Genomic DNA, 14,885 nt, shown 5'->3' with positions numbered 1-14,885 from the left:
AGATACTACCTGAGACTGAGTAATTTATCAAAGGAAAGGGGTTTAATGGACTCCCCCACATGGTTGGGGAAGCCTCACACTCATGGCGGAGGGTGAAGGGGAAGCAAGACACATCTCACATGGCAGCAGGCAAGAGAACGTGTGCAGGGGAACTCCCCTTTATAAAACCATCAGATCTCAGGAGGCTTATTCACTATTATGAGAACAGCATGGGGAAGACCTGCTCCCCTGATTCAATGACCTCCCACCAGGTCTCTCCCACGACACTAGGGAATTATGGGAGCTACAATTCAAGGTGAGATTTGGGTGGGGACACAGCCAGACCATATCAGTAGGTACTTCTATTGTCCCTCCAGTTCAGGTGAGGGAATTTCAGAGAGGTGAAATATAACATGCCCAGCATCACACAGCTGGTAAGGTTTCAGTCATTCTTTTCCAAGAGAGACGGAAAATGTCCGGTAGGTCTGTCTGCTACACAAACACCACCACACCTGGATTTAGCATGTCCTTGGAACAAATACAGAGCACCAACATGCGCAATCACGGATGGTGGGTGGGTGAGTTGACTGCTAATTAGAAATAGTATACTGGGATAAGGTTTATGCCCAGGGTTTCTGCACCATTAGAAAATATCCCACTGATGAGTTGAAATGTGCCTCTTGCAGAAACACTTAGCTAAGGTCTTATCTATGTATTTAACTATGTTCTGACCACAGAATGATGCTCTTGGTAAATCCCTGAGGCCAACCTGGCATCTGGACCCGTAGCATCTGCATCACTTGGGACCCCTGTGTTAGAAATGCTCATTCTCCCCTATGCCTACAGAATCAAAAACTCTGTGTGTGGGCCCAGAAATCTGCATTTTAACAAGTGCACCAGGTGATTCCAGCGCATGCTTGGGTTTGAGGATCACTGCCCTAAGTCATCAGTTCATTCCACAAACAAAATCTAAGCACTGGACACAGATTGGGGCTCTGCAGACCTCTCTAAAAAGGGCCAGAGAGTAAATATTTAAGCCTTTGCAGGCAACACTGGTGTCTGTCACATTTTTTTCTTCTTTCTTAACAACGTTAATAAAGCAAAAGTCATTCTTCAGGAGAAAGAGAGGAGAAATAAAGTCAAGATACACTATCAGGTCCACACTGCAAAATTCTGCCTGGCAGACTGGGGAAAGAGAACCTGAAAAAAGCATCTCATACAAAACCTTTTTCTTTTTCCTCTGTTTCTTTTCTCTCTCTCTTCCCCTCAAGGCTTTTTAACCTGTCTGACATGGGTCTCTGATCCTGAGTTCGTCATGGGTTTCCGACAACACCAATCAGTTAGGCCTGGGCTTGCCTAATCGAGGGAGAGTTCTGGGTTCCCTAGCTGCAGCCTGTTTTGAGGGCAGATGCCAAGAATATAATTCAGACAACACAGGCTCATCACTGGCAGGTCGGAGGCCAGGAAGGAAGCTGTCAATACTGTGAATAACACAGTCGATCAAATTCAGGTTCAATACTGCGTCCACATTCATCACGAGCACACGTCCTACATGATGGGTCACCCATGAGAACTCGCCTGCTCCTCTCCTAAGCCTCTGCTCTGACAGCTCCTTCTGTTTCTGTGGCTTTACTGAACACATTCCAGTCCAGGGGAACCAAAGCTGCTAGTCAACTTGATCACCCCCACCTTCCCTTTCACCTGGGGGAAGCCCAAATGGCAAGTGACAGCTGTGGCCCTCTAAGCTGAGGTTTCAAAGTGAGGAGACAGAGCTGCCTCATAGGGATGCCATAAACACTATGGTGCACCATCCCAACAGGGGAAGGGCAGGGCTGAGCAGGGAGCCGCTGGCTCTTGGGAGGGCCATTTAGAGAACAAAACCCTCCTGAGGTGCCTAGTTCCCTCAGAGAACTGGGCTGAGGGAAAGCAGTGATTGCAGGCGGTACAAGGTCCCAAAGAGCAGATATTTCCAAAGACCGTGGCTTGGGTGCCCGGCCGCCATTTTGTTTTTGGTGGTGAATAAAAAAGTTAACAGCCAGACTTCAGTTAAGAGCTTCAGGGACAATGTTTTCCTCCTCTTGTTCCTCCTAACTCAGCTGGTTTTGCCAGACTGAAAACAAGCGGGACCAATTGGTTTATGGAAATATCCCCTCTCCCTCCTCGGCTGGGAGAAGGTGGTATCACACCTAGTTATCACATGTCGGATGATAACTCAGGGGCCTGCTGAGTGATAACAGCCATCCCGAGAATGGAGAATGCTTTTCACAGGTGAGTTCCTTTAGTGTTCACAATATGCCCATTTTAGAGATGAGGAAGCTCAGGCTTAGAGAAGCTGAATAACTTGCAAGTCACAGAGCTGGTCCTGTGGGGCAGCCCATCTCTGACATGGGCATAAAACTGTGCTCTGAGGCGTGATGAAACGTCCGCCCTGCTGAGCCGTCCCTACCCGCGTGTGAAGAACGTGGAGCAGAGTTCCAGGCACAGAAAAAGCTCATCGGAGTCGAGAAAGTTACATCAAGATAGGGAGAATTTTATACTTTTTTTCCCCCTGGCTCATTTAGCCCCCCTCTTCCCCTTTTTCTCCCATATTCTAAGTTCCAAGAGAAAGTTTTACCCTCGGACGTGCTCACCATACTCTTATTCAAGGGAATGAAGGAGAAAACGTGAACTAAGTTATAAATATCTGAGAGCCAGTCAGCTGCTCTGCCTTTCTGCGACTGAACGTCCATCAGAGTTTTAATCCTGATGGCTGTAAAGTGGGTGGGCACGGAGTTAGGGACTGCGTTCCCAACAGAGGGGTCATCTGAGTGATTTCTGTGAAATTTAAGCTTAGTTTAATCTGACCATTTTAGATCAGTCCCCATCTCACGCTTCTCTTGCGACCAGCACTGAACTTCAAATGACATCCTTTTCCTAACAGGACAAGCTTGTGTTAGCAGGATGTGCTTCAAACACTTACATTGCTATCTTCCAAAAACTTAAGTGCTTTCGCTATGTTGTTCAACCGAAAAATGCGATGCGACGAGGATTTGTATTCATGCAGCTATAAAACAGAACAGAACAAAACAAGCACATTAAACCCACGCAGGCACTTCACAATGCCCAGCGGTGCCGCTCGGTGTGCTTTGCTTTTTTCACATCAATTTCAAGAAAAAGCTCACAACTAAAACCCACCTGGAATGCATCCAAACTCACACAGGTGCCTCTCAGGACGTACAAATGGGACATCAGAGAGCTCTCAAAGGTCGGCCTTATTTACGGTACTTGGGATTTAACTCACTGAAGTTGGTGAGTTGGGGGGAACCGAAGTGGGTCAACAAGGGACAAATTTGTCCATTTTTTCTCTGGGACCCAGCTCCTGGCTTGTTAGATTCCTCCCTTCTCCTGAGACCCTCCGTAATATGTTCCCTTCCCTGAACTGCTGCTTGTGTTAGGACAGGGAGCATTGGCTGCCAGCATCACTGCTCAGCTGCTAAATCATCCAGCCAAGGTCCTCCCCAGTGGCGGCAGATGTTTCTGTTTTCTAGCCAAGAGTTTTGTGGACAGTCATCCCAGGTCGAAAGAGAGAAAGAGGCAGAGAGACGTCTGCGGAAGCTAAAACTCTGACAACATTAGCTCTACATACCAGGAATGCCATCACAGCCAACTCACCCTGAACTGAACCGCATCGACGCTCCTCCAGGTTGGGGGAAGATTGCATTACAAGGCAAACCAGTGGGTCAGTTCTACCAGGTGTGAAGTGCCAGGCCACACTCATGGGGACGTGGAGGACTGTTCTTGGCCGGGCTCCAGAATCAAACACTCCCCGTGGAGGCCCACCAAGGACACAGTAGCTGGTGACCAGGGCTCTGGCAATAAAGTGGGGAGCCTGCGTTGCTGGGAGCATAAACAAGGGACTAGAAGGTACTTTTTCAGGAAGTCCTTTGGGGACCCTGCTCATGGCGAGACCCTCTAAGAAACCAAATACTGTGGAGAATTCATCACATAATATTGCATAGCCCTCTGCGGGCGCTGCTAATAGGTATCTTGTGTTTTGCCACTGGGAAAGCAAAGGTGGGAGGGTTAAGAGGTCTGACAAGATACCAGCTACATTGTATCTGAGAAGAGAAGCAGGGACTCTTGACTTTAGACCTACAGTTAAGGACAGACCCAGGACATTCTGTGCTGCCTGGGCTATGGTTTGGTAGAGTCGTGACCCCATTGCTGCACCTTTGTGTTAGGTACAATGGGTTGCCAAGGCCAAATCAAACACTGGACTCTGGAACGGGCTTTCTCAACCCTGACACTTCTACCATTCTAGGCTGGATCAGTTTGCCCCCTCATGGAACATTTCATCACGTCTGGGAGCTTGTTAGCTGTCACACATGGGGGTGATACTGTTATTTAGCAGTTAGATACTAAATGTCCTGTAATGCACAGGACATCTTCCCACAACAAGAAACTATCTGACCCAAATGTCAACAGTGCCAAGGCTGAGAAACTCTGCTGTCTGTGAAGAGAACAAGGGCCAATCTGCACACAGCAGACGGATGCAACACGGAGAAGTCTGGCTAATGTCCAAAGTGGAATGAACGTCAAGAACAGCTGGCTCAACTTCAATCATACTTAAAAGAATGTTCTAGAAGCCAGCAGTTCTAGTTTTAGCCTTAGGGTGGTTGATAAAAGGCCTTTTTCTTCCACTTTTCCCAATTCTTAGTGATCATTTTAGTTTATATAATGGCTGGCTGGCTAAATTTTAACTGTTTAGTTCTAAACTTAAGCCTTAACAGACTCACAGAAAACACTAGCCATTTATTTTCTAAAATACATTGACTTAAAAAAAAAGTACTAGTTCGTTCCACATGATTATATGGCTCGTAGGCACTAATAAAAAGAGTCACCGCTTCAGAGTTTCTTAGTGTAGGGTATGTCCAGGTATTCGTGTTGAAAAGAAAACCTCAACAGTGTTTTCCTTTGCATTTTCTTTCTTTCTGACCCTGCTGTAACATACGTACCAGATTTCGCCCAGACAGGACTTCTAACAAAGCCATTAGGATTTTGCCATCTTGTATATCGACGAATAAATCTTTAACTTCTAGAGGTGGGTTGCACTTTGAAAGAGAAGGGAAGAAAGTAGCCAATTAGCAACCTGTGTATCCACAAAGCTATTTTCAGAGATGCAGCTTTCTGCTCAAGAAAAAACTTCCAAACATCCAGCTCTGTTTACAGGTAGAAACGCCCATCCAAGGAGGTAGCAGGCCCATCCCCCTGGAGGTGACACCCGGGCAGCAGGGCACAGCCACTTGGCAGAAAGGCTGCAGAGAAGATTCACCAACAGGCGGTTGATCAAACAAGTGACCCTTGGGGGCCCTTCAAACCGAAGATCTCAGATCCCAAGTTTAGATCACATCCACATGCTTAAGGGCAGAAAGAAATGGCGTATCTTGACTATATCCTTCTGTAGAATAAAACAATTCTATGAGGGCTCATGTGAAATTACCTAGTGCAAGCCCTTCATTTTATTTTATTTATTCATTTGTTTTTTTGTTTTTTTGTTTTTTTTTTTTGAGACGGAGTCTCACTCCGTCGCCTGGGCTGGAGTACAGTGGCCGGATCTCAGCTCACTGCAAGCTCCGCCTCCCGGGTTTACGCCATTCTCCTGCCTCAGCCTCCCGAGTAGCTGGGACTACAGGCGCCCGTCACCTCGCCCGGCTAGTTTTTTGTATTTTTTTTTTTTTTAGTAGAGACGGGGTTTCACTGTGTTAGCCAGGGTGGTCTCGATCTCCTGACCTCGTGATCCGCCCGTCTCGGCCTCCCAAAGTGCTGGGATTACAGGCTTGAGCCACCGCGCCCGGCCTGTTTTTTTGTTTTTTTTGAGACAGAGTCACGCTCTGTCACCCAGGCTTAGGAGTGCAGTGGCACAATTTCGGCTCACTGCAACCTCCGCCTCCCGGGTTCAGGTGATTCTCCTGCCTCAGCCTCCCGAGGAGCTGGGATTACAGGCACCTGCCACCATGCCCAGCTAATTTTTGTAGTTTTGGTAGAGATAGGGTTTCACCGTGTTGGCCAGGCTGGTCTCCAATTCCTGACCTCAGGTGATCTGCCCACCTCGGCCTCCCAAAGTGCTGGGATTACAGGCATGAGCCACTGCGCTTGGCCGCCCTTCACTTTAGACTGGGAAAAACAGGTTCAAAGAGGATGAGTGATAGTCGCAGCATTTGGTCAAGCTAGCTGTTTGGTATTGTCCTGTTTCCTGTATCCAGCCACAAGGGCCGAACGCTAGCGCACCCTAGATCCACATGGCAATGACAAGACCCTGGCCAGTTACTCTCCAGGCTTCAGTCCAGTGTCAGTCGGGCTCCTCCATCTCCAAGACTGCTTTAGTCTTCAAAAGTGTGCCCTCCTGAGGTGCCCATCATCACTTCACCAAGATTTAGACCAAATTTGGTGGTGGTGGGACTCTTACCAGGGGAAGCCAGGAAAGGGGGCTGGTGTGTGAGAACTGGCTAGGAGGGCACGCGGCTGGCAGGATGCAGCTGACCTGCTGAATGGCTCGATGGTTGGGTGAAGGGAAGGATCCTTTCCTCACCTCACATGTGTAGGCTCACTAGGAACTCAAAGGTTCAGAGGTCGATTTACATGTCCATATGTATGTGTATGTGTATTTATATGTTTAGGTACAAAAGCAATTCAAGCTCATTATTACACATCAAACTCATTGAAGTTGTACCAAAAAAAAAAAAAAAAAAAAAAAAAAGGCTGCATGCTACTCCTCTATTCCTCCACAAAATCCAACTTCCTGAGATACATCAACATTGCACCTCTCACATGAGCCAATGAGAAGCAAGGCCATTAGACACACCTGCGTTCAAAGCCAAGTTCTACCTTGACAGCAACTTGGCCTTGGGCATGTTCTTTAACCTCCCAGGGCCTAACCTGACCTTGCACACTTGCACAAAGACAGTGTATTTGTCTGCAATGTCAGGTGAGGAACTGGCCCTCGTCAGAGGGCTGGGCTGGAATGCAGTGAGATCATGCAGGTAGGGAGCCTGGCACAGCACCCACCTGCCCAGCCCAGAACCACCTGCTGACTGCTAAGTGGCTTCCTGCCTGCAGAGCCTTGGATGCCCTCCTTAGGAAGACATTTCATTCAGAAGGCGTATGCCTTGTGGCCATCAGTGGAAGGGAGATGTCCTCAGTTGGCGGCCCCTTCGTAGTGAACGGCTCTTGAAACACCTTCTCTCTGCCCCACTCGCTCACTTTCTGGGTTCCCTGGGTCAGTAAACAGAAGCCCCAGCCTCAGTTCCCACAGACTACTTCCTTCTCCCTAAGGGAAAATGCAATTCCCTAAACAGGATCTGGAGTGTGGAGGGGGGCCTGGGAAGGAAACAGACAGAAGCCCCCTGGGCTTTCCTCTCTGGGCCTAGACCTGGAAGGGGTCTGCAGTCCAGGTGGTATCCACTAGGAACTTGGCTGGACATGGCCCAAAGAACTAGCTGGAACTTGTGGGTTAGATGCTCCAGTGCGAGGATTTGCAAACTCTGTTCCCTGGAACCTTAGACTTCAGCAGAGCAGCTTTAGGATATCCTATAGGAGAGAGGGGGGTGGAGGAGGCAGCTGATCCCATTGCACCCGCTTTAATCAGAGAGGCTCAGCTCTTACTGGCCTGTACAGGCAGCCCTCAGTATCTATACGGGATCGGTTCCAGGACTTCCCTCGGGTACCAACATCTGCAGATGCTCAAGTCCCTGATATATAAGTATTTGTATATAATCTATGCAAATCCTCCCGTATACTTAAAATCACCTCTAGATTACTTATAATACCTAATTCAGTGTAAATGTGATGTAAATAGTTGTTATACTCTATTGTTTAGGGAGTAATGACAAGAAGCAACTGTACATATGCAGTACAGATGCAGTTTTTTTTTCTGAATATTATTTATCTGCTGTTGGTTGAACCCACAGATGTGGAACCCCGGAGGAGGAAGGATGACTACGTTTACGGTTCTAGGTAACGCTTTGCTTGAAGAAAGATTTCTACTGTCTAAACAAGCTTGATAATAACTCCTCTTAATTGTAACAGAATCTCTGGGAGCAGGGTCCAGAAACTTGCATTTTTCTTCTTCTTCTAGAATCTTCTTCTTTTTTTTTTTAATTTTTTTTTGAGATGATATCTTGCTCTGTGGCCCAGGCTGGAGTGCAGTGGTATGATCACAGTTCACTGCAGTCTCAAACCCTCAGCTCAAGTGATCTTCCCATCCCAGCCTCTTAATTAAATAGTTGGAACTACAGGCATGTGCCATCACATCCGGTTAATTTTTAAAACCCTTTGTAGAGATGGAGTCTCTCTGTGTTGCCCAGCCTGGTCTCAAATTCCTGGGCTCATGTGATATCCTCCTGCCTTGGCCTCCCAAAGGGCTGGGATTACAAGCATGAGCCACCATGCCCAGCCGAAACCTGATTCTTAATAAGCTCCCACCCCAGCATGAATTCCCTGTTTACCTTTTTGTACTGGGGGCTTTGGCAAGGTTAGAGCAGCTGGTCTGGGTGCTCTCTCTGCTCCTGGGTACAGGGGAAGGCTAGGCATTCACATGGGAGACAGGATTAATGGGGCGTGGAGCTCCTGAGGCCAATGGGAGGGTGGTAGCCATAACCAGCCAGAGACCCAGGGGCAGGAAACAGTGGAACTGTGGCCCAGCCACCCTTTCCCTGTGGGAAAGCCTCCTTCCCGTGGCAGCCATGGAGGGCCTGTGTTTCATTTTTTATGGAGGAAGGTGGCATTTCCTTACCCTTTATACGAGTCCCTTTACCCCCAGTTAGTCAAAATACAGGGCAATTCCACCCGCAGGTGCATAGAAAAAGGCTTCGCTTCAAGGGCAACAGTGACTTTGAACCAAAAGGCAAATTATTTTCTTTGCAAACTGCTGCAGCTCCTTGGGCACATTCCACCCTGAGCATGACGGGATCAGGTTACTGAGGCTCTTACGGAAATGTTATTCCTGTTAATGCGAGGCAGAAAACGCGAGACCCGAACAAAATACGCCCTGATAAATGGACTAACAAAATTTCCAGTTACCAGCCCTGGCCGTGGCCAAGCCTCACTTCTGAGTTAAACCTGAAGAATAATTTCCATTGACAGTTCCTGTAAGAGCCTCAGCAGCAGCAGCAAACAAGGCCTTGGCCGGAGTCCATCCTGTGAGATGGCAGGGGGAGAAATTGAACCCGCGCCAGGGAAAACACTCCTTGGGCCCCAAACGCTCCGTGGGCTTCATGAGATCGGTATGGCCGAATAAACAGCACCCCCAGGGCTTTCTTCATGATCTAACTCCTTCGGTAAATTAAGGAATTTTTCCAGAAGCCAGAGACTCAGTAAATATTTCTGACAGCCTTCAAATTGCAGTTAAGCCCAATTCACCAAGGAGTTCCTGGGTTTCCTTTACATGAAAGGTTGTTCTTGAAAGTCTCAAGGTTGGAAACATGGCTGTTAATTTTGCCCTGTTTATTAGACATCAGTTTCAGGTGCTATCTGATTTATCTTCAGAGTGGGCGCTACCCACCTGCCCTGAGACAGGGGCAGGAACTTGGCCAGGGAGAAAATCCTTGATATGATAAATGCGAACAGAGGTTCATTTGGGACGGTGAGTGGGTGCGGGGATATTCGCCACATGACCCTCTGTACTTTTCTGTATTTATTTATTTTAATTTTAAAAAAAGAAAGAAAGAAATACTGCATGGCTCTAGTGTGTCCCCCAGCAGGAATTTCCAGCTACCCTGACACACATCAGGCATTAATTTAAGAGCTCAGTGATCTCAGGTTTGGGGACCGGTTTTCCTTTTTCTCCCCCCCAAAATAACACTTCACTTCAGCAGCATTGCCGAAAATGTGCCAATAATCAAAACAACTGGCAGATGATTCATAAGCTTCATGTGCGACACAATCGTTCACCTGTAGAGTTCAGGATGCTCCAGGTGAAGTGGTGGCACTGCGTCACACGTTCTACACGTGGGGAGTAGAGGTGTGGGTGGCCGAATGCCTGCCTGGACAACATCCTAGACCTAAAGGTAAACTATGTGAATTAGAATTGTGGTCAATAGCTCCCCTTCCTAAAAGCCACATTTATTTTCTCTGCTTTCTAATCATTTCAGTGATTTCCTCTGAGAACCTTTCTTTTGTGTTAACCATAAGGGCAGTCAATAGTTACTCTCGAACCTTTTGTTTTGTTTTGTTTTCTGAGACAGGGTCTTGCTGTGCCGCCCAGGCTGGAGTGCAGTGGTGCGATCTCGGCTCACTGCAAACTCCACCTCCTGGGTTCAAGTGACTCTCCAGTCTCAGCCTCCCCAGTAGCTGGGACTATGGGCATGTGCCACCATGCCCAGCTAATTTTTGTATTTTTAGTAGAGACGAGGTTTCACCATGCTGGCCAGGCTGGTCTCAAACTCCTGAACTCAAGTGATCCACCCGCCTCGGCCTCCCAAAGCACTGGGGTTACAGGCATGAGCCACTGCACCTGGCCTCTCTTGAACCTTTTAAGAGGAGAAGAGAGAAGATACACCTACAAACATGAAAGTGGGGTGCTCCTAGTTTTAAACAGAATTGAGACTACTTGCTGGGTATAGCTGGAAAACCAGATAGTGGTGCTTAAGGAGAAAGAGGTGAAGTGAGTAGATAAAAATCAACTTCCTAAAAAAGAGAAAAATCATCTCTCCTCTCCCAGCCCCAGGCCCACAGTCCTGAGGTCCACCCAACCTCAGGCACCAGGATGGCTGAGATTTCTGCCCGCTCCCATCCCCCTTCTCACCCAGGACTCTTCATCCCTTCCCATCACTGCCTCTCCTCTGTGGCTCTTCCTTTAGTCTCTTTCAAGGGGGGAGCGGATTCAGCTGCTTTTGTTTTACGGAGTGTGCATGAGATGCCTGCAGACAAAATGCAACTCAAAACAGCCAGGTCCAAGAATGCAAGAAAACAAAGAAACAGAGGAAGAGAAGGGCCACTAAGCTGAATACAGAGGAGAAGCCACAGAAAGTCCAGGAAAGCCACGTTATGTCTCCATGCCTCTGTTTCCTCCTTCTGATAGGAGGGGGTAATTCAAGTCGTCGTGAGGATGACAGGAGACATGACACATGTATGGCACTATGCAGGATGCCTGATGCAGAGTGAAGTACATCAAAAAAGCCAGGTAATATTATTATTACTATTATTATTATTAAATAGCAATGTGATGTGACTTTAGAAGGAAATCTAGCTTTGTCCAAAGATAATCAGAGTTCTTGCAAAAATCAATCCAAATACCTACAAATGGCTCTCGGCTCATCACAGAGCCCAGTTCTGGCAATCAAGATGCGCACCTGCGTTTCAGGCCCAACGACACCTGATTTTCAGGTGCTGGTGTGTTCAATAATGAATGTCTTCCACCACCTGCTCAGATTCCGACTTAAAGACAGACCCTCTCTTTCCTTCCCCTGACAAGACTGATGATCCCAGGAGGGCAGAGGCTGTCTCGGCCATCTCTCCCAATCCTGAGCTTGGTAACCGGCAGGGGGAGGCACTCATCAACGTTTAAATGAATGAAGAACAAAAAGAGCACAGGTCCCCAGCTCCCGCTCCACCCTCTGGAACTGTAAATTCATTTACAGATGAATCAACCACTTAGCAAACACCCAAGTGCCCCATTACCTTTTCTAGATGTAGATTTATCCATCGAGTAAAGGTCCTCTTCTGCACATTTTCCCTCTCAACTGAAAACAAAGAAACACCATTAGCCGGGAGAAAAAGAAACACACGCAAAATCACACCTTCCCCTTCCCAAGGGGAGATTCTAGGTGGACGGCAGATAGAACCCCAGGGTGTCCCATGTAAGAACAGAGTACTCTCTGGAAGGGGTTGGCAAGGCCTTACCTGGCACCCAGGACCCATGCTCCCCAGCCCAACCCCTGAGCATCTATGTAAACCCACAGATTCAGACACACAGAACAAAACGTTCTCTACAACCCAATGCAAACATTGAGACATCTGACAGTTCGAGCTAAGAAGCACTGATGAAAAAACTACAAATCAACCCCACAAGAGGCTGTAATGGAACTGCATAGCCACCCAGTGGCAGTGATGGGCATGAGGAGATGGGAGAGGGCAGTCAGGGTCGAGGTGGAGTGGAGTCAATAATTAGGAATTGGGTAGGGGCTCTGGAATGTGCCACAGTCTGGTGAAAGGGATTGGACAGCCCAAGATCAGACTCTGAGCCCTGCCATCTCCCAGCTTTGTGTGCCCGGGCCAGACCCCGACCCTCACGTCTGATCTGCACACTGAGGACAAGGAGCTCACTCTCCAAGCTGCTCTAAGGACACCCAGGCTCCTGCAGAGCCAGCTCCACACAGTCCCTGGCACAGGGGCTGCCAGCGGTTTTTCTTTGTAGCTATTATTTCTAGAGTCAGGGCAGACTTTGCGCCCTCCAGGAATAAAGAGTTCCGCAGATGCTGCTGAGCCAAAGTGAACCAGAAGGACATAAACCAGGAACGGACTCCTCCCAGGGGAAAGCATTACACAAAGAGGCTTCTTAGCAAAGATCTTTCACTGTTAAGGGTGACTGCCATCCGCCAAGCACTCACTGTGTCCCGGACACTTTGTTTCCATTCATCTGTAAACCTTACAACAGGGGTCCCCAACCCGCAGGCCAGGGAGCAGTACTGGTCCGCGTCTGTTAGGAACTGGTCAGCACAGCAGGTGGTGAGCAGCGGGGAGCGAGCATGATGGCCCGAGCTCCACCTCCTGTCAGATCAGCAGAAGCATTAAATCTTCATAGGAGCATGAGAACATTGCCCTCACCACCCTGCCCATGGAAAAATTCTCTTCCACAAAACTGGTCCCTGGTGCCAAAAAGGCTGGAGACCACTGCCTTACAACACCCCCTGCAAAGTACAACCTATTATTTTACAGCTGAACAGAATATGGCTCAGAGAGGTTCCAGTGACTTGCTCAGCTGAAGAGAGGCAGAGCTGGGAATCCCCACCCAGGTCTGCCAGCCCCACACCAGCCAGAACCCTGGAAATGGAAAGCTTGAGTCTGGATTCCAGCTATTCCAATCATGGCGAAGGTGTCTGCAATAGTCACACAGCGATTTTTTTAAAAAGTACTGAGCACTTACTATGTGGCAGGCACTGACCTAGGTAATTTACATGGATTAACTAATTTAATCATTACTACCATCCTCTGTGGCAGGTGCTACTACGACCTTCAGATGGGACAATCGTGCTCAGGGAGATGCAACGTGTCCAAGGTCACACAATTAATAGCAAGGTTGTCATTTCTGTTTTACAGATGAAGAAACGGAGGGGCAAATAGTTAATGAACAGTCAAGGTGGAACTCCAGATTCTGTGCTTTTTCTGCTCTCTCCTGAGTTCTGTGTCGCTGTCTTGGGCCCTCGAGCACCCAGAGGGTGTTTCTGAGATGGGCCCCAGTGCCAGCGTCTGGGTGAGGGTGTGTGGTGGCCCGAGGCTGCAGCCTCCTCGGCTGTAAGCTGCCGGGCCTCCAGGAAACTTCCTTCAATATCTGAGCCAGACGTCTCCTCAACCACTCAGTTCTGGATTTCAACATATTGAAAGACCATATCACATATGCCTAAAACTGTTTCACATTTTTTTAGCAATAAGAAAATAAGAGGCAATTTATCTCCTGCAGGAGAGCAAAGGCTATGCTTTTCTGAAACAATGGGACCTTTTTCCTCTTGGCCTCATTATGTGGTAGAATGTGGCACCCATAAATCACGTTTCAATATTACGCCTTACAATCTTTTTAACTGAAGAACCAGCGGACAGTAACTACGCACATCACTGCTTTTCTGTTTCCTCCTTTTCTGGAAGGGCGGGTCACTGGCTAGTAGGCATAAGAATTAACGAATTCCAGTAAACTGTGTTTCATGGGTGAGAGGGAAGGGAAGAGGAAAATAAGTTAATAGAAATGAGGTTGGGAGGAGACATCTGCTGAGACCAGTGAGTACCAGTCTTGGAGACTCCTGGAAGCCTGGAGAGCGTCTGTCCCAAGCTCTATCAGAGATCCTCCAGTTTGCAATATGGATCCACCTTCATCTCTCTGATGGCTACAGTGTTTTCCAGAGTCTGGGTGTTCCCCCCATGGATGGACATCAAGGCTACTGCCCATTTTTCACTGTTTCGAGCAATGCAGAAATAAGCCTTGTATGAGCATCCTGGTGCATGGTTCTTTGTGCACAAATAGATGAATATATTTCTTGCCCATGACAACTAAAAGTGGAACTGCTGGGTCTTAGTGGTAGGCACATTAAAAATTTTAATAGCTACTTCCAAATTGCCCTCCCACAAGGCTGTCCCGGTTTATGCTTTTACCCCCACCTGTCTTTAAACAAGTTTATGGGGACCGTAAAGTATTTACACACACATTCAAACACTCAGGCTGGTTTCTCCATATGGCTTCAGAGAGAACAAGGTATATCCCCTGAAACAGAAGTGCATTTAGTAAAAGCCTCAGAGAACCTGGGTTAGGTTGCCAGTTTAACTGCACTCAAGGGTGTAAATGAGGAGATGGGTATCTGACAGTCTACACATAACTCATCTATCCGTCCATCCATCTATCCACCTACCCATCCATCCATCCATCCATCCATCCATCCATCCATCCATCCATCTATCCACCCATCCATTTATCCATCCATCCATCCATCCATCTATCCACCCATCCATTTATCCATCTATCCATTCATCCATCTGTCCATCCATCCATCCATCCATCCATCCATCCATCCACCCACCCATCCATCCAATCATCTATTCGTCCTCTCAGCTGATATTTATGCAGTAATTGCCATATTCTGGAAATTATGATAGGTTCTCTGGGCAAAACCAGAGATGAAGAATTACGCATTCATGGAATCTGCACTTCAAAAATTCACAGCCAA

The 14,885-nt window shown here is 47.8% G+C and overlaps 1 protein-coding gene across 6 annotated transcripts in view; it reads right to left on the bottom strand.

The window, feature by feature from the left end:
* Window positions 1-14,885, bottom strand: part of CLMN (calmin) — a 129,548-nt gene that overhangs the window by 25,743 nt on the left and 88,920 nt on the right. For all 6 annotated transcript variants that reach the window (XR_650074.4, XR_650075.4, XM_009212202.3 and 3 more), the window contains exons 2-4: window positions 11,635-11,696; window positions 4,974-5,069; window positions 2,939-3,022 (exon numbers count right to left, since the gene is read on the bottom strand). Coding sequence is in view for 4 of the 6 variants with exons in the window: in XM_009212202.3 (XP_009210466.3) it covers window positions 2,939-3,022; window positions 4,974-5,009 (120 nt within the window). In the remaining 2 variants the exon portion in view is untranslated. The remainder of the gene's footprint in view (window positions 1-2,938; window positions 3,023-4,973; window positions 5,070-11,634; window positions 11,697-14,885) is intronic.

The sequence above is a fragment of the Papio anubis genome, chromosome 7 (assembly GCF_008728515.1).
Source record: "Papio anubis isolate 15944 chromosome 7, Panubis1.0, whole genome shotgun sequence".
NCBI lineage: Eukaryota > Metazoa > Chordata > Mammalia > Primates > Cercopithecidae > Papio > Papio anubis.
This window is presented reverse-complemented; position numbering and strand designations above follow the sequence as displayed.